Here is a 27084-nt window from a genome sequence, read left to right on the forward strand (position 1 = left end):
GGCAAGACCACCGCCTTCTGAGCCCTGGCGTGAACCTGAGTCTGGGGTCTGCCAGCCGCGCCCCCTCACCTGGCACCTGACTCAGCTTCTGCGGAAACATCCCAGTCCCGCGCCCCCGACCCCAGTGGGTCTCCCTGCCTCAGGATGTCATTTGATTGAACCCTGGGGGCTTCTTTGATATGGACAGTGTTCTGCTTCTTGACCTGGGTAATGGTTAAGCAGATGTCAGCATCAAAACTTTAATTGTACACTCATATTTTACTCACTTTCTGGTATGTATGTTATAGTTCACAATAGAAATGCTTTACAAAAACCAAAACTTCAACAAAGCACATAAATATGGAAGATCCTACACCCAGTCATATCAAATACTGCGTACTTTTCCTTGAATTTCCTTAGAAATTGGAAGTGGTTAAAATACACATAAAATAACCATGAATGATCATCATGTATCATGGGAAACACATGGTCAAAAACTGTCTGAAGTGCAGGTGTTTAGAAAGGCAAACCAGAGGGGCGCCTGGGTGGCGCAGTCGGTTAAGCGTCCGACTTCAGCCAGGTCACGATCTCGCGGTCCGTGAGTTCGAGCCCCGCGTCAGGCTCTGGGCTGATGGCTCAGAGCCTGGAGCCTGTTTCCGATTCTGTGTCTCCCTCTCTCTCTGCCCCTCCCCCGTTCATGCTGTGTCTCTCTCTGTCCCAAAAATAAATAAAACGTTGAAAAAAAAATTTAATAAAAAAAGAAAGGCAAACCAGAGGCACAGAATGTGAAGCTATGAAAAGCCTGAAATATGTCCGATCTTATTAATGATTGCCAAGTATTATATAATGAAAACGATTCACATTAGAACATGGCAATTTAAACTAGTCTAAGACACGGTTATAATTTCTTCTATACCCTGATGTGTAGAGGATCTGAGAACATCTATCATAAGCTTAAAGACAAATAATGGACATGAGCAGTTCTAGACTAAAACTGATGATTTCATCTTAAATATGTCTCTGAAAAGATGTTGCATTCTCCATCACAATAACATAAAGGGATCATTTAATAGGCTAGTCTTTCTTTTAATTCAATCATTTTGCCAGGTTTATGACTACTGCACAAGGCATATATTTAGATGCTCTTTTTTTACAGCTACAAGAACGGGTAACATGAGCACTAAAATCACTATACCACATAACTGCAGGATGAAAGGGCTTTGAAATATCTCGTCTAACTCCTTTATTTTACCGCTTGGTTGAGTTGTCTGCCCTTTTCTGGGAATTACATTAGTTGAGCTAATCTATAGAGCTCTCTTAAAAACGTTTTTAAAAATTCAAACACTGATTTTGCCACAACTGCATTCTGTGATGATAGGCTAAAGGATCCAATACTAATGCACTTGCAATATTTTCATTTTCAAAATTGTATGGGCAATGAATTTGTGTCTAGTGTAATTGATTAAAAGAACATTAACACGCTTTGGTTAGATTTTTAAAATACTAAGAAGTCTTACACTCATCATTTTAGTGCTGATTAAGGTAACAGATAAGCCATTATTTCTCATTTAAGTCAATGTTCACACAAATCAAAAAATAAGGACCTATGGAAAGGTCATAAAGAAAACTCAAACTATCTACTTCAGCTATCATTGTCAATACCCTGGTTATATCCTTCTAGATGCTGTCTTTGGTCCTGTCATTTTATTGAATGCAATCACACCACATAATTTTGTAATCTGATTTTTCCCTTAGTTCATATTATATGCAGTTTTAATGTCAGTAAGTAGATATCTATAGCCTCCTTTAATGGCTTTAGAGTCTTCTAACATAGGAATGCCTCCTACAGAGTATAGCCAACCCAAGGCTGCTAGATATTAAGATTTTTTAAAAATATCATTGGGGCTCCGTCAGTTAAACATCGACTCTTGGTTTCGGCTCAGGTCATGATCTCACGGTTTCATAGGTTTGAGCCCCGCATCAGGAGCCATGCTGACAGTGAAGAGCCTGTCCAGGATTCTCTGTCTCCCTCTCTCTCTCTGCCCCTCCCCCATTTGTGCTATCTCTGTCTCTCTCAAAATAAATAAACTTAACAACAAAAAAGATTTTTTTTTTAAATATCACAATCGCTCCCGTGTCGGGCTCTGAGCTGATGGCTCAGAGCCTGGAGCCTGTTTCTGATTCTGTTTCCCCTCCCCCGTTCATGCTCTGTCTCTCTCTGTCCCAAAAATAAATAAACGTTGAAAAAAATAAATAAATAAATAAATATCACAATCGCATAACACACACACACACACACACACACACAAAATAGAGAACAGGTTTAACTATGTTAAGACTAATTTAAATTTTGTTTCAAAAGTAATATTATCTATTTGTGTGAAATGGCCAGAATAGACAAATCGTTAGTGACAGAAAGGAAATAAATGGTTTCCAGGGGCAGGGGTTGGTGGGGGTTTGGGGAGGAGGACGCAAAGTGACAATAAACAGTGTTTCCATCTGGGGTATTGAGAATGTTCTGGAACTATAAAGTTGTGATGGTTGTGCAACACTGTGAATATATTTTAACACAGTAAAAAATTTTAAAAAAATACTAGAACTTAAGCAAAAGCAAGGAAGTTCTTTAAACATGCCTATTAAAACAAAATATTGCCAAATGCTCTATGGTTCACTCACATTCCACTAATTTTATAAATCCAACTCCAAAATGGGTACTTGAAATATTCACTTTTAACACTTTGTTTTCTTGAGCAGGAGGCGTTTTCGGTAAATTTACTAGAGATTGGCAAAATCAAGCCATAAACATAAATGCAATATTGAACATCCTGAGTCTGAAGTATCTGTCTAGTAGGCTACTAAAAATAGAAGTCTGATTGCAAAGAAAAATATACCCTAAATATTTATAACTAGAGGCCAAAAGCTTACTGATGATAAAAGAACAATATTTATGAAATACTGTATTATTTCATAAATTCTTACTAACAAAAAATATCAAAATTATTATGAGCAAATGGTAGAAAAATTGAACTGTTAAAATGCATATTGGTTGCCTGGGCTTAGAGAAGCAGATTTTAGCCTACTGAGAATATTAACAAATATGTTTCTGGATTCTAATTCATCCCTAATCACTGAAAGCCTGGAAAAGACTTTGAGATGATCTTTTTTACATAATTAAGATTTTTAATTGTGATAAATTATACATACATGAAATTTACCATCTTAGCCATTTTTAAGTATACAGTTCAGTGGTGTTAAATACATCCACATTGTTGTGCAATCAATCTCTGATTTTTTTTTTTTTAAACTATCAATCTTCGTGGGTATTTTATTTGCCCTCTTATGCTAAGACAGCACATCACAAACTCACGCACTTCTGTCACTCAAGGGAGTTCTAAGCCTAGGCTAACTATAACCAGCAGACAATAGGACGAGTCTAATTCGAGTCTTAAATTGAATGGGAGATCCTCCTCTGCTTTAATAAAAGGAGCATAGGACATCTGAAGGCAAATCAATACCAAAATCAAATCCCAGAGGCAGAGCTAAGATTCCTCAGTGTGAAGGAGGGGTCAGCGGCAGGGGCAGCTATAGTGACAGCAGCAATACACCTTGAACTTGAGATTAGCCCCTTCCAAGACTGTGGCTAAAGAACCCTCTGGACTGCCCAGACCACCGCTGAAGCCACCAGGCCCTTGCCAGGAAAAAGGCAGGCTTCTGGGGCCAGGAAAAAGCTTGCTTCTGGGTCCTTATTTCCCAGGGTTTCTGCTGCTCCTGGGATCACATGTGCTCTCCTTGATGGTGTTCCCACAGATGGGGAGACCAGAGAAAGTGAGGGTTATGCTCAATTAAGTACTTTCCAAGGCACCAGACAATAGCCTAAAAACCTACAAGAGTTCACATGCATCTAAGTAGCTGTTAAGCCACAGCGCACAATCTGCATAATTAATTCTTCTCAAAGCTGTCATCTTCAATTACAGAGGGCCACTGCATGTTAAACAAACAAACCTAAAGGCCAAAGATGGGACAGCTCTGAGTGGGGGCACACCCTGGGTCTTAGGGAGAGAGCACTACATACGAGCAAAAGAGGAGCAGTACCCCAGAAATTTCAGCAGGAAGCAGCAGAAGCACACAGCACGGGGAGCAAACACCAGAGGGACATCAGGGGAGGAGCGTGTCTTGAACAGCAAAGGTACTGGAGACAAGCAAGGCCAGGCACCCGCAAGTGGTTCAGGACAGCAAGGAGGGCAGAGGCCACCTGCACTGATTTTCAAGCCCACACCCAACACTCTACTAGAATAGAAGGCATTTCCATCTTCTTTTTAGAGACCTAGAAGCCTAGGGACTCCGCGGAAAAGAAACAGAGATGAGTGGTGGCAACTGTCTCCTTCACAGTCAGCCTCATAAAACATTTAACTCTATCTGGTGATCTCCAGTGGGTGGTCCACCAAAGGGCAATATGGCAATTGCAGAGGAAAGGGGGCTGAAGCCATTTTATTTACACACATTCCACAGATTTGAAATAGAAGAATAAGGATGTTGTTCACAGTCATCCTGTTAGGATACTAATCACTGTCTGGCTCCTAAAAGTTATATACGCACTATACAGGTGTACCCAGCGGGGGAGCACAAGAACATTCCCCTTGAGGGTGGCATTCTCAGGCTCTGTAACAAAGACCCCTGGAGATGGTCACCAGGTGGAAACCTGTGATCACAGGTTATGGTGATAATAGAAGTTTAGCTTTGGATACTTTGACTTGACAAGAGGTTGACGACAGCACCAGAGACGCCTAGGCTCTGCTGAAATAAGAGTAACTAACTACACCCATTAGCCCCATGAGAGGCAATGGCCTTTGGTCTGACCCTCTCTCCTAGGAATGATCCAGTGTATCAGAAACACTCCATTTGGTCGGTGACCCTACCCACTGTCCTTACTGAGACCTCCAGGGGTAAGTGAAGTGAGCTCTGACTTCCCTTCACCTAGATTAGTCAGCTCCCATCTGCCCTTTCTGAGCCATGTAGTCAAGGTACACGCAGGCATGGAAGCCTTTTTGCTAAATCTAAAAGGTTATGCATGCGTATGTTCCTCTTCCCTCTCAACTCAGAGGGACCTGATCCACAGCCTGTGACTTGAATGATGATCACATGCACCTGTCACCCACAAGCACTAAGCTGGCTCATCTCTGCCAAGTTCAGCGAGGTTCGCAGGTCACGGTGGTTGATGTGCATTTATACCATCGTCTTGCTACTAATTGCACCTGTTAGGTCTAACATCTTACTACTGGGTGGTGCTTTAGCTCAAATTTGCAATCAAAAATTCAGTTTTCAAAAGTGGTTTATTAAAATGAAAAGTAATGACAAAGGTAGTAGCAAATTTGACAGTTCAAAATAATAATATCTTGGTGGGAAAAAAAACACAATGCGGGGCGCCTGGGTGGCTCCGTCGGTTAAGCATCCGACTTCAGCTCAAGTCATGATCTTACAGTTTGTGAGTTTGAGCCCCACATCGGGCTCTGTGCTGACAGCTCAGAGCCTGGAACCTACTTCAGATTCTGTCTGTCTGTCTCACTCTCTCTTAAAAATAGTTAAACATTAAAAAAATAAAAATAAAAACCCACAATGCAAATATACAACACAAGTTAGTATGTACTGGTACCAGAGCACCTAAAAGAGTGATGGTATCATATAATTTGCCAATATAGATCAAGTGCAAATAGGGGGAAAGATGGGAAGTATGTCAACGTAGACTCAACTGGTCCTGTGTGCAATGCATTTGCCCCAGTTCTCAGTAAACGGACCGTCCCAAAACTTTCACAAACAGTGCCTCAACAAAAAGTTGGCAACATTTTCAAAGTGGCAACTCTGGATAATCCAATAGGGATTTTCCAAAACAAGTACATTAATTCCCTCTACAAACCTAAAGAATGTTGTCATGAAAGAAAGGGAAGACCCTCAATTACAGAGGCACCATTCAAAACTGTTCTCAAAGGGAAGAAAAAATACATGTACAAATCACACTTTGAGAGCCTCCTGAAGCCAGCTGCAAGGTTGATGAACCGTATTATGTGCAGAGAGAAAGCAGAAGAGTCTCCTGGCAGAATTCCTGCATCAAATGACACTGCTGGCCACCAATCTAATAACAAAATACAATGGCAACAGAAAATCAAAGTCATACAATAGAAAATGACAATTGCTTTCCACAGCATCTCCCAGGAGAGAACCACTGAATGTAGTCTGTGAATCAGCTCTTAGAACATGTGGGGCTAGAAGGGAGAACTGCCCTACATTTTTGGTGTTTTGACAGGATTAGAGCATTTCGCTTCTTGTTTGAAAGGCATGATGGAGACTTAGAAAAGTGCTCTGAGGTCACCCTACTGGAGCTCTAGCCAGGCTTCCATCAGAGGAGCTCAGAGCCGCACCTGGCTACCACCCCACACCCTGATTTATTCCTGGGCAACAGTTGGCACAGGGCAACTGGGGGTCAAGGAGTCTCATGCCAATGCTATTTTTGAAATCACTGGCACATTAAAAATGCAGAGATGCCAACATACAACTTTAAAGGGTGTTGTTTTAAATATTTAACATAGGAACGCTTTAAAGACTCAAAATATTATAATGCAATAGAGTTACACTATTCATCATACAATAAAATAGATCAAAAATACTAACTTCTGGTACATCATACGCAGTGTGATCCAGCAGTGAGACAGAGACTTGGCCATATGATCAACACATTCTACTTTCCACCTTGTGTCTCTGTGCCTGAAAGCTTATCCTTTTTTGAGGATAATGTTGAGAGTCTAAGTGTGAGGCTTGGGCCGATGGCCCTCCTGTCCTGCCTGTCCCTCCACCCTCACCCCATGACACTTACCACACTCAGGTGGACTCAAATCATAAGCCTCCTGATATCGATTCACTATTGAATAAAAGAAACAAATGGGGAAATGACCACACTTTAGCTAAATTTCCAGCACACTATGCATGGAGAAAGAGAAAGAGAATCGCTTGCTGCAATGAAATGTCTGAGATGGTCACAGACAATGTCAAGAAAGGTAGTCTGTGAGTTCATATGGCCAACTCAAGTTGTGTATTTCAGCAACACATTCAATATTTTGAACAGCTTCTCACTCTACAACCGGGAGATAAAAATAAACCCACATAGGTACCAAGATAATTCGATGGAGAAAGAATGGTATATTAGTTTGCTAATGCTGCCATAAAAAAACAAACAAACAAACAAACAAAAACAACAACAACAACAAACATAGCTTCCACAAAAAAATACCACAGCAAAAATGTACTTTCTCATTGTTCCAGGATTTGGATGTCTAACATGAAGGTGCAGCAGGGTGCTTTATTCTGAGTCCTCTCCCTGGCTTGCAAATAGCTCTCTTCTCACTGTATCTTCTCACATATCTTCATATGGCCTTTCCTCTGTGTACTCACATCGCCGGTATATTTTCCTCTTCTTTCCAGACCACCAGTCACATTGGACTAAAGCTCACCCTAACGGGCCTTATATTAACCTAATCACCTCTTTAAAGACCTAATCTCCAAGTACAGTTACATTTGGGGGTTAGGCCTTCAACACATGGATTTGGGGGAACAACTAAATTTATAACAGATGGTCTTTTCAACAAATGGGACTGGGACTTTTGGATTTACATTTGCAAATAATCATAATCATAATCCACATAGACCCTTACCTCACACCATTATTACCCTGCATACATACTAAACTTAAGTGTAAGATATTTAGGAGGAAAGTAAGTCTAAAACTTTTAAAAGAAAACATAAAAGGAAATCTGCCTGATCTTGAGGCACAACAACAAAAGCATCCTCCATGAAAGAAGAAAATGAGTAACTGAACTCTGCACTAGACATTGTTCTAAGCTCTGTACATATTCTCCTACGTTTCTTTTTTTAATTTTTTTAATGTTTTATTTTTATTTTTTGAGAGACAAGAAAATGAGCAGGGGAGGGACAGAGACAGAGAGGGAGACACAGAATCCAAAGCAGCTCCAGGCTCTGAGCTGTCAGCACAGGGCCCAACATGGGTCTCAAACCCATGAACGTGAGATCATGACCTGAGCCGAAATCGGATGCTCAACTGACAGAGCCACCCAGGCACCCCTCTCACATTTAATTCTTACAACAACGTTATGACATGAGTTTTCATTTCTACATTTTACAGATGAAAAAACTGAGGTTCACAGAGGCCAAGTAATTTCAACAAGGTCACACAGTTAGAAGGTGCTAAAGTCAGAAAGCTTGAAGTAATAAGCTAACAGTAATTTTCCTATTGGGCATATAACAGAACAGAATGAAAACCCAAGCCTAATATTTCAGTAGAATAAAACAAATATTTTCTAAAGCTTAATACAGCAAAATTGTGGTGTGGGAGCCTATTTATTATCATCTCCAAGTTAAAATATCCAAATTTCCATCTTTTAGTTGTGGATGTTCCTTTAACGTCGTCCTTGTATAGCCTGCAGGGTGAAATCTCAAGGTCCAGCAATGTAGATATCTTGAAAATAATGTTAAAAAATCCTCTCTTGGGAAAGAAATGGTTTTTATTTTTCTCAATTTAAAATACGACCTTTCAAAGTTTATTTTAAAATTTGCAATTGATCTTTCTTTAAAAATATGTATTATGTGTCAGCCATATAATCAGTAGGCACCAGAAGTTTGAGAAATACATGTTTCATATAATGAGAGGTGTGAGCCCCAGAAAGATGAGCACGGATGTCAGAGGGACAGTAGGAGAAGCCAAACCACACAGCACTGAACAGAACAAAACAGAATGGAAGACAGTATAAGTGCTGTGTGCTCTTCACCCTCTAGAGTTTTCCTACCAAGAAAGAGAAGCCAGAGTGGTCTTCACATGCCTCTACAATAAACCACTTCTCCCAGGCCCAAGGTTAAAACTGAGTTTAATATATTGCATCAGACCACCATGAAGAATAATCTATACAAATTATGATGATGTCATCTGTAAACACCTATTGGTATCAATAGCTTTAAATTATGGGTTGGCATTCTGGTTTATTAGGAAGCTCCTTAAGATGTATTAAAAATCTGTTTACCCTTAGTATTGATTTTTTGATAAATATATTATCCAGAGAGGTTATATGCAGTGATTTCCCTGGAAAAGCTGACATTTATTCAATGATATTTACTTTACTGAATTAAGTAGCAATATATGCTCATATATCTTGGCTATATCTGGAAAATTATCTTCTCAGAGTTAAGGTAAAAGAATATCTGTTTTATAGAAATATTAGGGCATGGTTTAGTGACAGAAAGCTTAGGAAAGGCTCTAGGTGTACAATATCTACAAGTTACAGATTAATTCTTCCCTGGCTTTTATATCAGAACACCACAAATTAAAGTGAATTCTCAAAACTTATTTTGGTCAATTAACTGGATTTTTAAAGATGACTTTCATGTTAAAGAAAAAAATCATCATTATTTTCAATTTCAAGTAATTTTCTCTTGTAATAATTCACCAGGACTTTGGGGTTTTGTTAAATAAAATCCTCTAAGGACAAGAATGGCAGAAGCTGCGAGCCAGTCACTAAATGTTCTTTTCTTCTTCCTCTGGGGCATCCAACCAAACTCTACTCCCTGCAACCTGCACATGACTTTGTTCTCTCTACTTCTGAATCTGGTCCACGGCAGCCTCCCACATCAATCCTCCACGGGCTTTCTCCTTTGCCCCAAGATGTGCACTTGAGGGTAATCCTGGAGAACACATGCTAAAGATGGCAGAGTCCTTTGCAACACGGATGTCTGTGAGGAAGGGCATTCCCAACCCGGAGACTTCCGACCTGGAACCACCCTAGACTGCTACACGAATGGAAAATCAGGGTCTACAGTGTTAAGGCACTGAAATTTGGGGATTTATTTGTCCCAATATCTAGTACATTTTTTGTCCTCAATGAATTCTTAGCAAAAAACAAAGAGCTTCATTTTCTTTAGAAAGCTCTTTAATCTCAAAATAAGGATCTAGATCACAGGACCTATTGAATTTGGATGTATCCTATTCTCAGAATTCATTCAATAAGTCAATAGACATTTGTGGAATAATCATTTCATTTGCTCTTACAAAGACTTACAAAGTAAGTGAAAATGTCTCCCATGAATGTAATTAATTACTTAGCTTGGAAAACAACCTATTTATAAACTGCATCTTCAAATTACAGAGAAAGCCTAATATTACAAAAATATGATAAATTACTAGCTCCTTAAAGAACAATGCTTTTGGTCACAATTGGGTTTTGTTGAGTTTTTTTTAATTATCATTCGGTTGGTTGGTGAGTTGTTTTCTGTGTTTATTTTTTGGGAACCAATTTTCATTGCCATTTCTTAAGGGTGAGCAGCTATCCTATGAATTCCCTCAGGGTGTTACCTTTCTTTTTTGTTAATGAATTGGAAGAATGTTCATCAAGTTAGAAAGTACAGGTCTTAGAACTTGAAAAACAGTAATTTCCCCCATTATTAGTAGAAATAGCAAGGCAGGAAATGCAACAAATGGAGACTCTAAAGGGCTTCAAGATAATTAATATATTTTTGAAAGGTTTTGCTGAATTTGTCAAGAATGAAGTCTTAGAGATCTCTTCTTTGACCCACCTGAACTAAATGGGTAAGTTAATTAAGGAAGAAAGAGGAAAAAAAATCACTTAAATCAGAAGATCCCTTGAAACTAACACTGTTTCAAAATTCCTCTCTTTGGGCGAGTGGGTATGTAGAGGCAAATGAGGACAGCCTCTCTCTACCCTCTACGCTGCCCTCAGAAAATCTGGAACCAAAGTTTACCCTGCTGCCTGAAAAAAGATCTGACCTCTGGGATTTACTCTGAATCAAAACACGGGGTAGGCTGTGGTGTGAAAGGATCACAGAGGATTTAAATCTGCTCCCCTGAAGCTCTGGGGGCTCTCTGCTCTTTGCTTTGCCATGGACATGTCATTAAAGGCCACTGGGGAAGGTCAGTAATGATAAAGATCTTACGAAATGCAAAAATAAATAAGAACTCTAAACTGGGCCAAAGGAGGGGAGGAAGAGAAGTGCAGAGGGCGTATTCATTAGTTCATTTGCAAAATCTGACCCTGCATCTTAAGTAGAGAAGTGGAGCAATGTCACCTGGGGCAAGAGCAGCCCATCCAATTAAAAAAGCAAAGAATTACACGTCTCCATCTGCTGGAGGACATAAGGAATTACCCAAATTAGATGTGTGACTTGACTTGAAAATGCTTACTGAAAATCTTATCAGACAAATTAAATAAGAAAAGAAAATACTATCCTGTGGCAGGCGCAAGAAAGTGTGACTGGTCACACCAATCACAACTATATACTTCTGTTACTTAAAGGTTGAATTGAAACAACACGCCGTTTCTCTTTTCAGTGGCAGGGAAAACAAGGCATGAGCCAAATGCAGGCATTTAATAAAGACATTCTCTCTGTGAAGGGCTCAGTGAAGGCAGCCCCTCCCTTCATACAATTCTACTGAAGGAAGAAGCCTCCATCTTCAACCTAATGGGGGCGGCTATGGATGCCAGCTACAACAAGTGGGCAGATGGCCACTTCCGGCTCTTGATTACATCTATGAAATCCTCTCAGGAAGCCTTGTTGAAGTGTTCCCAGCCTGTGGGGGACTCCAAAGAATAGGGACTTTCTAGAGTCCCAGGCTTCAGAAGGCACGATAACGGGTAGGCAATTAGTAGATGAAATTAATCCTTAGTAAGTCTTTGCCACTTCATAAATTTAATTTTCTTTTCTTCTGGTCAATGCTTTATTCTGTTTTAATACTTGGGTCTTTCAAGTAAACCATCGCCTCCTTGATCTCTTTTGCACTGCTGGTGGGAATGCAAACTGGTGCAGCCACTCTGGAAAACAGTATGGAGGTTCCTCAAAAAATTAAAAATAGAACTACCCTACGACCCAGCAATTGCACTACTAGGCATTTATCCAAGGGATACAGGTGTGCTGTTTCGAAGGGACACATGCACCCCCATGTTTATAGCAGCACTATCAACAATAGCCAAAGTATGGAAAGAGCACAAATGTCCATCGATGAATGAATGGATAAAGAAGATGTGGTATATATATGCAATGGAGTATTACTCGGCAACCAAAAAGAATGAAATCTTGCCATTTGCAACTATGTGGATGGAACTAGAGGGTATTATACTAAGCGAAAGTAGTCAGTCAGAGAAAGACAAATAGCATATGACTTCACTCATATGAGAACTTTAAGGCACAGAACATATGAACACAAGGGAAGGGAAGCAAAAAGAATATAAAAACAGGGAGGGGGACAAAACATACGAGACTCTTAAATATGGAGAACAAACAGAGGGTTACTGGAGGGGTTGTGGGAGGGGGAATGGGCTAAATGGGTAAGGGGCATTAAGGAATCTACCCTGAAATCATTGTTGCACTATATGCTAACTAACTTGGATGTAAATTTAAAAAAATAAAAATTAAAAAATAAAAAAGAACATCGCCTCCTTGCTCTTAGGTCATCCATGATGGTCTTGATCTTCTAGGATACAAAAACAGTGCCTGCCCACAGCAAGTGCTTCACGAGTATTTACTGGAACAAGAAAAGGTCCTAAGGCTAGAAAGAGCCAGTAAGGTCATCTGTTTCTGTCTTCTTCCCAAAGCTTAAGTATTAACTATCTATAATAGATGAACAAATCTATAAAGATCACCGAATTCCCCCGATAACTATTCCCATGGCTATGTTAACACTCAACTCAGAAAATGTTTATCTATCATGCCTTTTAAATGTTAGCAAATGCTATGAGAATTCATATCTTTGGAAATAAATGTGTTATCTTACATAAATGTGGGTACTGATATCAGGGAGATATATGACTGGTAGGTTCACCTCCAGGATTTGTTATCAGTTCATATGTAGTTTCTATCAAGCACAATTTCCAAGTATCCCTGAATAATGTTCAGCCATCTTGATATCACTTTGTCACTGCACATTTCATAATAAAAGGAGTTGAAATTATTTTATCATGACAATAAATATGACAGTTCCACAGTTACAAATCTCAGAAGTAGCATTACCAATGATTTTATATAACTTCCCTACATACAATTAAGTTTAAATAATTCACTTTATCCAACCTTCTGTGGTCCAGAATGCCTCCACCCAAACAATTTCAAATATATGAATATTAATCCTACTTTCAAATTTTTCTAGAGCATGACATTTCAGAAACTAGACCTTCAGAGAACTTGTAAGATTCACAGTTACATGCCTTTGTACAGTGTAATTGGGGGGGGGGGAAGGAGTATTTTATTTTAAATGGGTATTTTTTGGTATAACGAATAAATGCCTTGCAGTAATAAGGATGAAGTACTTATACTGTCTTTATTCAAAAAGAAAAAGTGAGTTTTAACACTCAGAGATATCTTTTTGGCAATATTTCCACAATCATTTTCCCTTCTTGTTTTCCTCCCAGAGTCCTCTGAGCCTTTAATTCTAAATTGCCAAGGTAGGCATTTCACTTAAGATGGTCTAGGCCAATGATTCTCAAAGTGTCTTCCAGGGACCCTGAAATCCCTGAGATCCTCCCAAGGAATCCACAAGGTCAAAGCAGCTTTCACAATAATAATATGACATTATTTGACTTCATTATCCTCATTTCATTCTCAATTACTAACACATGTCCATCACTGCTCCGATGGCTAATGGAATGTATGCTTATGCACTGTTGTCAAAATTTCTAATCCAGCTTTAATCTCTAATCCAGAAAATATAAACAGAAAATACCCACATGAACAAAAGCTCTTTAAATACTTCAAAAAAATATTATGTAAGAGTGTCAAGGGTCCCTAAGACCAGAGAGGTTGAGAACCACTCAACACACAACTCCAAAATCTCAATGGCAGAACACAAAGAAGTTTCTGTCTCCCTCAGGCACATGCCCCCTGGAGTCAGCTGAGTGAGTGTGTGTGTGCACGTATATGTGGGGAGGAGAAGTCACTGCTACATTTCCTCCCTCAGGCACCCAGGCTAAAAGCATCCCCAATGCTTCCACAATTAGCAAGGCAGGATAAAGGAAAGAGAACATGGGGAATCTCATACTGGCTGCTGAAGCTCTGCCTGAAAGTGACACATGTCACTTCTACTCACATTTCACCAGCCAAATCAGGTGTAGCCACATCTAAATCAAAGGGGACAGAAACACACAACCCTCCCATGTATCTAGAGGGTGAAAGCCGAAAGCAGTTATTCAACAACACTACCACAAGGCTATCTCTTCGGGCAGCTAATACCTTCCCAGCACCTTTTCCCAAAATTATTCAGCCTCACGACTATGTACTGATGGGGCCTCATGAAACACGTTTCAGGAAACACATGGAGAAAGAGTATTTAAATATGACACATATGAGTTCACATATTTAAGATTTTCTTTCAAGACAACCAAGAAACATCAAATCCAAACAAAACATATTATGGTATATTTGCCTAAGCTGGCATACGATGCCATTGTGTGAAACAGGCTTTCCAAAAGTCTTTGACTGATGTGTAAAACCAATTATTTTTAAGAATTCGTGCCACTAACAAATGCCCAACACTGTTTCATAAAAGCAAGACCAAGATCAATTCAAATAAATTAACATTCCTGTCTGAACTGACTCACCCAGCCCAAGTAACAAATCCACATGTCAATGGTGGGCTGACCCAATGACCCATCTCCTGAAAAATACAAACTGTATCATTTTGTTTTCCAAATAACAAGCATTGATTGCAGTGTTAGAAAGGTCACTTGTCATCAGCTCAGTCACTGACCTGCTGGCAAATTGCAGCCTGTCACTCCACAGTGAGCCAGGACCATCAGGAGGAACTAAGGCACGTTGTGTTTATAAAGCACAACTGGGGAGGTGACTCCATTTCCATTTCCACAAGATGTGTGTTTAACAGGATGAGCATCACAGTCAACAGAGATGGAAGGAGAAAACAGCATGAAAAGGAATGGCTATAAGAGGTATTTCATAATTTCCCAGAATTATGGGATTACCAGAAACGTCACTGGTGTCTATCTGCTTTAAAATGCACTGAATCGAACCCAGTCTATGTCTCCAAGTCTGATGCCAAGGATTCCAATATTTTGTACGTTGTCTATGGGTAATGGAGTAAATACAAAAGATGTCTCTTTCAAGTTCCCTAAAAGGAACGAGGGAAAATAAAATTAAGAAACAAACCCATATCAGACAACCTAACGCATACGAATAAGGACGGGCCATTTGAAAGACTCATTTCCAGTGATGTCCTATTTAAGACTACTGCTATAGTTGTGTGCTACCCCACATAGCCGATTCAGACATTATCAGTTGTCTCAATCTGTCCACCCACCAGAGAGAGGTATCATGATTGTCCAGCAGACAATTAATTAAATAGCAATATTTATTTCTCTGTCAACCATTAAGCTTTTAAATATCACTTTAAGATATAATTTATCACAATCTCCAGAATAAAGTATCAGCCAACTATGCATTAAAGGCCACTTATTTAAAATAATGATCTGCACAATCATTTCATGGAATTTGCCAAGAAAATGCTGTATGATTTTTTCTGTATTCAGCCCTATATTATGGACAGGATACAAATGAATGCAGGCATGTATCCAAAAATAAAATTAATAATTCCTTGTGCATCTTCTTGCAAAGTTTCAGCTAGCCACCAAAATATCTACCAATAGGATAAAGATCTTTATACTTAGTACACTCACTGAGGCATAAGACCACAGCGTAGAGCGTGTGTCCTATTTTAGAGAGTCCTAAAATTACATCCCTGAAGTTAGTCACTCTCAATCAGTGCATCGGCTCCTCTAAACCTCTCCAATAGAGACCAAGGAATCATCCTGATAAGCTCCGAGAGGGAAGACATGGGTCAACTTAGTTTTCTAAAATACAAATATAAATATCTTCAATGTGATTTGACAGGACAGCATTCTGCCTAAATTGCATCTGTACAATGATGGCTTTGGCATGGCACTGAGTTGGGGTACTTCACGCCGATGCCCCTTGTGTCCCCACATATACAGCAATCTTTCCTTAGAAAACTGCAGAACGGTTGAAAAAGTAGTACAGTAAATACTTACATACACTGGACACAGACTTAACGACTGTTAACATGTTCCCACATTTGCACACTCTACCAACACACACACATGTGCACACGCACATTCAACAATCAACAAACTGCCTCTCTGCTTCGCATCTTCACCAGCTCGGGACAGCCTTTGAGTGCCTTTCTTCCTCCAGGCTATGATGTAGGTTGTTCCCTGATGCTCTGAAGCTTCCTGAGCAGTCTCCTGAGTGCATTTGCTGCCCAAACTCCACTTACTGCCTCAGCACAGGATGTTCCTTCCGCCCAGCATGCCCACCTGCTCTGGCCTCACACTTCATGCTCTCATGGCCCCTCTCGGAGCACCTCCTCCTGGGGGCCTTCTGCTCGCCCTCACCCACCAGGCTGTGTCTGGGCAGCGGCCCGGCCCCACCAGAGCACTGGCCACGCCACTTCGACGGCTCCTGGAGCACTGGGCATTGTTCACGGCTGTACCCTCAGGGCCCAGAACATACAGCTCAGGACCTCAGACACAGCTGTGGCTCCAAAAGAGGCCTTCCATTTCTTCCTGGTCTTCAGGTAAAAGGAATAATTCAGGCTCAACCATTTCTTATTTAAATGTATTCATCTCTTCGGGGCACCTGGCTGGCTCAGTCTGTTAAGCTTCTGACCCTTGGTTTCGGCTCAGGTCACGATTTCATGAACTGTGAGCTGCATTGGGCCCTGTGTTGACAGAGCGGAGATTGCTTGGGATTCTCTCTCCCCCTTTCTCTCTTCCCCTTCCCGCCTCTCTCTCAAAATACATAAATACACTTTAAAAAAAAATGAGAATTTATTCCTCTATTTGATTCCTTCGATCATGGAAGGTCTCAGAGGCACTTCACGGGAGCCTGTGTCTGTGACTCCATAAGCAAAAGAAGACTGGGGGGAACCAGGGCAGTTGGGCCACACAGAATTTCCAAGCTTCTCGCTCCCCCCCCACCGCCCCACCGTGCTGCACAAGGGCAACCTTAACCTACCAGTGGCTATGCAAGCTAGTATATCAGTGGCCCACACCCAACCCATATGACCCAAAGTTCCCGCCCTCCATAAAGCAAAGCAGCTGCTTGGCAGCCCCAGACCCAGTGGCCAGTCTCCCTCAGGCCTCAGGCTCTCTGGTCTCTAGAGAAACCGTTTTCAAATCAGCCCAGCCCTATCCCACCACCCCCTGCAGGCCAGTGAGGAATGTGTGCTCCAAAGACCTACAGGGTCCCAGAGTCTCACATCAAAGCCCCCTGGCCCGCCTTTTGGCTCTTCTGCCAGAGCGCACTCTTTTCCAACAATTCGGACGTGCCCAGCTCCAGGGGGCCTTGCACACAGAACACATGATGCGTGACAGATGACCACCTCCTCGCTATGACTTTTTCAGGCTGGCTGTAGTAACTGCCCCATCGTGCTACTGCCCCATGTGAACCTCACTTCTTGAATCCCTCCTCTACTCAGATTCTCAGAGATTTTTTTTTCATTTTTTTGTAAATGTTTATTTACTTTTGAGAGACAGAGCATGAGCAGGGGAGGGGCAGAGAGAGAGGGAGACACAGAATCAGAAGCAGGCTCCAGGCTCTGAGCTGCCAGCACAGAGCCCGAGGCGGGGCTGGAACTCACCGCGAGACCATGACCTGAGCCAAAATCAGTCGCTTAACCAAATGAGCCGCCCAGGCACCCCCAGATTCTGAGAGATTTACAATGCCTCTCATGACTGGCCTGCCTATTCATTCCATTACTCAGCTTCACATAACTCTTATGATGTCATCTTGTACAATTTTATGGGAAATCGGGCAAGAAGTAAACCTATTTTGAAAACACATATTTATAAATACAGGTTCCTTTGTATCTTTTCAGCAAATACTAAAAAAAAAAAAAGAAAAACATAGCTAGCCACTGTTCTTGTTTTTGTAGCAGTTTCCAATCAGCCAAGACAAGAATTTAGAACAAATTTAAAGGAAAACATTTGTTGAACACTGAATATAAGTGATTGAAATTAGCAATCATACATAATACAATGGCCCCTGGCCCTCATGAAACGCTCATTAAAAATCAAGACACTTAGGGGCGCCTGGGTGGCTCAGTCGGTTGGGCGTCTGACTTCGGCTCAGGTTATGATCTCGCAGTCCATGGGTTCAAGCCCCGCATCGGGCTCTGTGCTCAGAGCCTGGAGCCTGTTTCGGATTCTGTGTCTCCCTCTCCCTCTGACCCTCCCCTGTTCATGCTCTGTCTCTCTCTGTCTCAAAAATAAATAAATGTAAAAAAAAAAAAAAATTAAAAAAAAAATCAAGACACTTAAAAAGAAAAGAAAAAAAAAAAAAAGACTGCCCTGAACTTGAAAGTCTTTGTGTATAAAAACAGAATCACTGAAAACAGTACATCAAGCAACGTAAGCCAGACACAAAAGGACAAATACTATATGATTCCAATTATATGAGGGACCCGAAGTAGTCAAATTCAGAGACAGGAAGTAGAGTAGTGGTAGCCAGGGCCTGGGCAGAGGAGGGAATGGGGAGGGAGTGTTTAATGGGTGCAGAGTCTTGGTTTGGGAAGATGGAAAAAAAAAAAGGTTCTGGCGATGGGAGGGAGGAGATAGTTGTACAACAAGGTGAGTGTACTTAATGCCAAGGGACCCTTAAAAATGGTTGACATGGTAAATTTTATGTTGTTTACACCCATGTTAAAGTGAGGCTACCCAGAGCCCCATCCTGTTTAACTAAGAACTCTCCATTCAGATCACTGATCTGAAAGGGGTATTTTTTTTATTACATTCTAAAGTCATTTTTTCTAAATTTTATAATTTAGAAACTACTGCGAGAATACAAGTCCAGTCCAATTTCTCTCACTGTGTCTCATCATTTACTGTTTAAAAGCTAACTGGGTGCCTTGGGTGGCTCACTCGGTTGAAGTGTCTGACTTCAGCCCAGGTCATGATCTTGTAGTCCATGAGTTCGAGCGCCGTATTGGTCTCTGTGCTGATGGCTCTGAGCCTGGAGCCTGCTTCAGGTTGTGTGTCTCCCCTTCTCTCTGCCCCTCCCCCACTCATGTTCTGTTTTTCTCTGTCTCTCAAAAATAAATAAACATTAAAAAAACTTAAAAAAAAAAAAAAAAGCTCACCGGAAACCCATCCCAAGCTTCACCAAGGCAATCTGAGTAAAATGTAGGAAGGAGTGTCCATCATTGACTATCTTACATCTGGATGGCAGGCAGGCACCTCTCTATGGGGCATTTGAATCAGGTTCCCAAGGACAGCAAAACTGTTTTTCTTTTCTGAGTTCTGTGACTGGAAATATTCAGAATCAACTCAAAGGATGCCAATTCAATGACCACCCCTAAAAAAAATTAGAAACGTAAGGCAATTACCCCCATCTTCCCATCCTGAAATAAATACTGACAATATTTTAATGGATTTCTTTCAGCTTGCTTTTTTAATTCAGTCAAAAATTATATGGGGGCAGGGCGGGGTGGCTCAGTTGCTTAAGCATCTGACTCTTGATTTCAGCTCAGGTCATGATCTCACGGTTATGAGATCAAGCCCAGTGTCAGGCTCTGTGCCGGCTGTGGAGCCTGCTTAAGATTTTCTCTCTCCCTCTCTCTCTCTCTCTCTCTCTCTCAAAAAAAAAAAAAAAAGATTATATGAAGGTGTATATCTACTGCTTCTTATTCGATATCATTTAGAAGAGAAAATAAAAACTTGGTCTGATTGCCCACTTTGCTCAGAAATCCAAATTAAGCTACGGGATGAATTCATACCAAATTGCTCCTGAAGAATTACTTAACAATCATAAAAGAAGGAAATTTCTTACATGTCGTGCTAGGCCAGATACGAGACTAAGTTCATAAAGTGGGTCATCTTGTCTCACCTGGTCAACAACCCTACGAAGCAGGTTCTAAACACCTTTCCACAGCCTTCGGGATCCTGTAAGACTGACCACCCCACTCCATCCAGCAGAGCTCACCTCTGCCCCCAGTCATGGCTCCTGCTCTTCTCTCTGCCCAGATCACTCAGCCTCCATGTTCTCCTTGTCCTCAAAAGGATCCCAGTCTCTGCTTCCAGATCAGCCCCTGCAGACAGGCTGGTCCTGTCAGCTGCTCCCATCAATTGGAAGACCCTGATCCTAGGGTAGCTTTTCTCTCCAGCCCTTAGCACGTGCCCACATCAGTGTGTGTCTCTATTTATTAGCTCCTGCCTTCCTCCTCCACAGGATGCAATCAGTAAGGGGACAGCTGTCCTGCAGCTCCAGCTCAGACAGCCAGGCCCATGGCAGTCACTCTACAAACACATATTACTACGAGTTTACAAATGAGGAGGCTGGGAAATTGAGAGCTTAAGAACGTGCCCAAGGTCAGGAACTACAAAGTGATGGAAGTGACATCTGACCCGGTGCGGCTGGCAGCCCTCACATTGGATAAGCCTTCATGTCCATTTTCAGAAGATCCAGAAAGTTTCCATCTGGGATGAAGACCATCTATCCCCTCACTAGATGCATGTGCTCATGTGGGAAGACTGCTCCACGGTGCGCGGGACAGCAAAACTGGGGGCTGGCTCTCTGATCTGTAAGCCTGCAGCAGGTTTAACTTCTCTGAACTTCAGGGGCGCCCAGAGGGCTCAGTCTGTTAAGTGTCCGAATTCAGCTCGGGTCATGATCGCACAGTTTGTGGGTCCGAGCCCCGCAACGGGCTGTGTTGACAGTGTGGAGACTGCGTGGGATTCTCTCTCCCCGCCTCTCTCTCAACTTGGGCTTTCTCTCTCTCAAAAATAAATAAACTTTAAAAAACAAAAACAAATAAGCAAAAATGCCTTCTCTGAACTGCAGTCTCCTAAGGTATAAAATAGAGATAAATGCTTCTGGATCTTCCAAGGTCATCATGAGGATCAAAGACAGACAGCAAGGAAGCAAACTTTGTCAACTGCTGAGTCATTCACAGGTACGTGATTTCTTTGTTTGATAAAGGAGAATGATCAGAGGGTACTGCCTGCCCCTTGCCTCCAATACACATTTTTTTTTTTGCTTTTGTTTTTATTTTTTCTAAGGGACAACGTATACAAGAAAGCTAAATTTGATGCTATATAGTGTGCCGAGCCTGATGAACTGAATTTTGTATTACCTTTTAAGTATTCAATTCCAGAAAGTCATTAATAAATGAGGGAAAACGTGGTCTTATAGGATATAATCTTTGAGCAATCCAAGAAGGATCTTACCAGACTGAGGCTGAAAGGGACACCAAGGAGGGGTCTTTACTTGGCTTGCTGAGTGATGAATCCCGACGTGATGAATAACAATGCCTAGCACATTGCAGGTGTTAAGTAAATATTTGTTGAATGTTGACAGATTCAAAGAATGAATGAGATAATTAGACAACTGTCTGAATATTCTGTGCCAAAAATACTACTCACTAGATACACACTGAAATTTAAGGAGGAAAAATGCCTTTTCAACCCCACAGTCTCCTCTTAATCACTCACTAAACCTTGCATAAGCCCTGAAGTGTGAATACATGCATAAGTCTTCCCTAGCAAGAGGTAAATATGCCTGACGAATGCACCCAAAGAGGAAACTTCACTTCCTTTGTCTGTCAATCCGTCATCTTTCCCAAATGTGAAACTGACTCCACATAAACAGATGTAGTCATTTTTTCTATTTTCTGGGTCATCACACTAGAAGTGCATACTGCCCCTCCGTCCGGCACTTCCGTCTCTCTGCCTTTCACAGGGGCACCCGCAGGAATGATGCAATCCTTAGTCACAGCATCTCCACGAAGATCAGAAACACCACCATTCCCAGTGTGCAATATATAAACTAAGTGTGGAAGGCTATATGAGCTTCCCCTGGTCACGTGCTACACCACCTGGAAAATGTGTCAAGTTTTCCTAGCACTGGAAACCAAATTCACTTAATTACAGCTCTGGTACAGTTATGGATTTTCTTAAGTTTATTTATTTATTTTGATAGAGACGGAGACAATGAGAGCAGGGGAGGGGCAGAGAGAGAGAGAGAAGGAAAGAGAGAGAATCCCAAGCAGGCTACGCACTGTCAGCACAGAGCCTGATGCAGGGCTTGAACCCGCAAAGCCAGGACATCATGACCTGAGCAGAAACCAAGAGTCAGATACTTAACTGAATTAGCCACCCAGGCGCCCCTAGAGTTATGATTTCTTAAAGGGACCAAGTCACGTATAAATAAACATCAATATTATTAGTATCAAGTGGCCATGTTTACAAGCTACGATTACATTTTTAATATTATGGATAGATTGGTTGTTTTAATGCTTTATATGAAATAAAGTTGCATTTTCTTAGACATCAGATATAGAACTTGTTAAATATCCATTTTATAGAACTGGAGCAAGAAGGTGCAACTATTATCCTTTAATAAAATATAAACACATCAAATACTGTCAAACTGTGCAGGCATTTTTATATGAAAAAAACACTTCTTAATCAATACGTCTTAATCTACTCTGATAATACAATGTGCCACAGTACAGAGAGTGACAGAATACAACAGGGCTAACAAAATGTACCAGGTTATTATTTGGTTACTGAATCAAAGGCTCTTGCACTCAAAGCAGTAATCCTTATGATAAAGTTGAAGAAAGTTGCCCATTGCCAGTGGAGACCAATCCATAAGAAATGAACCTCACACTCACCAGTAAAAAGAACCTATGAGTGGCATAGTTTCACCATCAAACAAATTGGCTCAGAGCTAGCTGCAAAAGTATAATCTGTAACATAAACATTAGCTTCAAATATAAAAAGTTAAATGGCATTTGGTATTTATTTGCCCTAAATATGTATTTCCAGGACCAATGTCACAGCCTTAGAGTAGTTATCAAGTCAGCTTATATAAAGCTCCAGACTGTATTTAAATTTTTTTTAATATGGCTAAAAATAACCTCACATGTGAAGATTCAGAGAAACAAACCCTACATACACTGAAGTATCAACGTCAAAAAAAGACCCAGAAAAAGTAAAATTTTAACTAGAGCAAATTTAAAGTACACATTGTAGCCTTTTGTGGTCATAATTTTAAAAACCAGCTTGATGGATTATTTGCTTATTAGAATCACAATAGGCCCACAAGGATGATGAGATTAAACAATAAAGAAAATCTCAACGGTTTTTAAACAGAGAGCAAATTTACAAGAAAGATAGAGAAAACCCCTCATCATGATAGGTTTTTTTCTGACTGACTCTAACAGCCCAATATTTGGAAACTATATCACCTGAAAGTAAAAGAAAATGTGAAATAGTACTTGGTTGTGAATAATTATAACAGGAACACAGAAAACAGTAACAATATAAACTGAGTCCAAAGCAACAATTACAGGCTGATGTCAAAATGGTCTGAGACAGGGATCAGCAAAATTCTTCCATAATGGACCAGACAGACAGTAAACATCTAGGCTTTGTGAGCCCTACAGTCAGTGTCTGTCACAGTGTCCATTCTGGGCTCTGCCATTGTCGCTTGAAACCAGTCACACGCTATATGTAACAAGTAGGCAAGGCTGTGTGCCAGGAAAACTTTGTTTATGGATGCGGACATTTGAATTTCACATGTCACAAAATATTATTATTATCTTGATCTTTTTTTCAACCATTGAAAAAAATAAAAACCATTCTCAGCCTTCGAGCCATGCAAAAATTGGCAGGAGGCTGGATCCGGCCTGTGGGACATAGTATGCCAACCTCCGGTCTAAGGCATCGCAGAACCAGGCTATGCACGAGGGAACACACGCAAATACACATGTGAGAAAAAAAAACAATAATATTTTTTTAATCTTTTTTTTTGGAAAGTTTATTTTTACTTGTTTTGAGACAGAAATAGAGAGCAAGTAGGAGGGGGTAAAGGCAGAGAGAGAGGGAGAGAGAATCTCAAGCAGGCTCCGCACTGTCAGTGCAGAGCCCGACATGGAGCTTGAACTCAGGAACCGTGAGATCGTGACCTGGGCCGAAAGCAAGTCAGATGCTTAACAGACCGAGCCACCCAGGTGCCCCCAGCCCAATAATATTTTGAGTCAAAGGTTTAAAGAAATTAACCCTCAGGAAGCTTTGGTTGTATCTGATTTTGCCACCCATTTACACTGACAAATTCATAAAACTAATTTTGTTTTAGTGTAAGAGAGCCAGCCTTGGAATTTGTTTTTGAAATAGATAAATCATGTTATACACCTTAAAGCAAAAGGAGGAGAAGAAAACCCTTGCAACTTAAATAGCATTTAAAGCAGGTCATGGCTGTAAGGTCTAAACACATGGGAAACTCTGTTTTAAAATCCATACCTTAGGACACTATATGCAAAGTTTGTAAGATGATGTTTCCTAATTTCTGAAGATAAAATTTCATTAAGAATTTAACTTCTCACCTTAGGCAGATAGGTCAGCGGAGCACCAGTCCATAAGGGCTTGCTGCTCTTAAAACGCTGCGAGTCTATACAACACTCAATTATATAAAAATACAATTAGATTGTTCCCTAATTGTATTTTTGTAACTCTCTTTCCCAACCACCTAAGTTCCTAGAGAGAAAGACTCATTTCCTATAATCTCTCATCCCCCACAGCAATCAGCATCATGATTAGCATATACTCAAAGTGCTCAAAGGAATTTTTTTTTAATGGCTAAAGTTCATTTAATGAATAGGAGGGAAAAAGTACCATCCTATGTTATAGCAAAAATTTAGTTAGCCTGATGGAACAACTACCAATGTTCAAAAATCTCATCTGGACCCATGCCCACTGACATTGTCAGAGGCCCAGAGACACCCAACCACCCAAGTATCACCACAGTGACCTGCACCCTATTTGGGGATGGCCGTTGAGGGCACACATTTGTAACTATCAAAAATCAGATGGAACTGACAAACAAGTTGGAAGGCATAACCTTCAGAGATCTCAAGTGACAAAGGACTAAGTATTCCATTAGTCAGTGGAAGCAGAATAAATTCAAGCAGAATGTATAAATGCCCCCACTTCATTCTTCCAAAGGCAGAAGAGCTTTCAAAAGCCAGAAGTTTGCAAAGTTGCTTCCTCTTTGTTCTTTCATTTATCCAACCAATTGTTCCAGGATACAACTGGTCTTTGATCTTTATTACCATTTTTATAATGGCCTATGCTAGGAACCCATCCTTTCTACATTTAGAACTTGGACATCTTGGCCTGAGATTCTACTGTGGGAAATCAGAAAGAAGTGAAGGACAAGATGGTGGCAAGAAATGATACCTCTCCCTCCCTTTATAGAAGGGTGTAGGTCATCATGTGACAAAAACAGAACCAGTGAAGGCTGAAAGAGATACTGCAATATTGGGGCTCCTTCGTAAAAGTCAATTTTTCCAAGACCATCTTCAAACTAAAGGACCACAAGAATTACCTCTACTGCCTAATGTGAAAAATTACAACTTTTTTTAAAACCATATTAGAAGATAATGAGAAAAGCCTGAGTCACTCTTGTGGAGAACTCTCCCAGGACTAAATCTGAGCACCTCTCATGGCCTCGGCCATCCCCCAACTCTCTGGACACAGGCTAGATCCTCAGGAGAGAACAGGCAATGCCCAAAAGGCCTTCTGGGGTGAAAAGCCTGTTTAGGGAAGGCCATCCCTGCACAAGAAGTGCTGTCTCCCCACTCACTGGCCAGCATGAGAGCAAAAGCTGAAATTTGTAAAAACAAATTAAGTACCACTGTTTCAAACACAAGTCATATTCAAAAGCATACACACGTACAAGAGAAAAAGAGACACAGGAAAGGAGAATGTCAGCGGAGGGGACATAACCAAGAGCTAGAATCGTTTGAAGTCCAGCAAAGCCGTAGAGCTGAGGAGCTCAGCGTCCCCTTCTTTGAAGTTATAAGAAGTTAAACGTGCGAAGGAGAGGGCAAGAACATGGTGGGCATCCTAACTGTTAATGCTTAATGAAGAACAACATGAAACTCTACTTCCTGTTGAAAAGCTACCTTTACAAGATGACCTACTCAATGCAATTATTGCTACATTTGGGTGTATTACTGAAGAACTTTACAGTTACCAAGAGTTCAAAAATGTGTTTTATCTAAAATCCAAATCAGAACAATGTTTTGCATTTTGAATCCTGAATACAGCATACTCATCACCCCTTTGTAACATAAATCAGCAAATCTAACCTTTTAGAAGGATGTCCAACACACCACCTGAAAAGGGTGGTCATTAAAATGATCAAGTTCAATGTGATTAACATTCACTCGTCACTAACTCCCTACTCTTCCTTCAAAACAGGAAGTTGAATTCTTGTTGGTGTTCCATGGAACAAATGTCTTTCACTCATGGGAAAATTTATTAAGCACTTCTTCCAGAGAAAAAGTATCCACATGTGTGCATCACCATTTTATCTTTGGTGCCAAGTGAGCCCCTCGAGGCAACAAGATTTAAGTTATTCCCCAAGGTCTCCCATTTGTGAAGGAGACTTTGTTGTTTGGATTTCCCAGCTAGAGTTCCATACACTAGATACATTTGCCAGAAGAGGCATCCATCTATTTCCCATATCTACTTCTTGGAAAAGGATCAACTGGGGAATTCCCATTAATCTAGCTCAGGTGCACCCAAAGATAAAGGAAGTAAACTTTAATTAAACTTGAAAGGAAGAGATACAAAGGTAAACTCTTTGTACATCATCACTGGTCCTCTTAATTGGACTATGGTACAATGGGAATGTACCAGTTAATCACCTTGAAGTGCCACACTCAAAGACCAACATCCCCACTCATTCCACCAATACCCAAGGAATATTTACTGTGATTAAGACTCCTGTGAAGCTTTGATTTTAAAAAGAAAATTTAATTTCTCGGTTTTAAAAAAGAAAACTTAAAACTACATGCAAACCTGAGGGCATCCACGGATCAGAAGTTGGTTTGGTCAAGGTGTTCACCTGCTCCCAGTTGAAGTCATCATCTTCGGCCTGACTATATCCACATGCGCTATGTGGCTCATCAAAGAGGCAACCACCTAAAATGTAAAAGAATGAAAAGCGATG

At 40.8% G+C, this 27084-nt stretch overlaps 1 protein-coding gene across 10 annotated transcripts in view; it reads right to left on the reverse strand.

Moving 5' to 3' along the window:
* PTPRM (protein tyrosine phosphatase receptor type M) overlaps positions 1–27084 on the reverse strand; it is a 796726-nt gene that overhangs the window by 571726 nt on the left and 197916 nt on the right. For all 10 annotated transcript variants that reach the window (XM_045459381.1, XM_045459379.1, XM_045459380.1 and 7 more), the window contains exon 2: positions 26934–27056. In XM_045459381.1, coding sequence (XP_045315337.1) covers positions 26934–27056 — 123 coding nt within the window. The remainder of the gene's footprint in view (positions 1–26933; positions 27057–27084) is intronic.

Source organism: Leopardus geoffroyi, chromosome D3, assembly GCF_018350155.1.
Source record: "Leopardus geoffroyi isolate Oge1 chromosome D3, O.geoffroyi_Oge1_pat1.0, whole genome shotgun sequence".
Taxonomy (NCBI): domain Eukaryota; kingdom Metazoa; phylum Chordata; class Mammalia; order Carnivora; family Felidae; genus Leopardus; species Leopardus geoffroyi.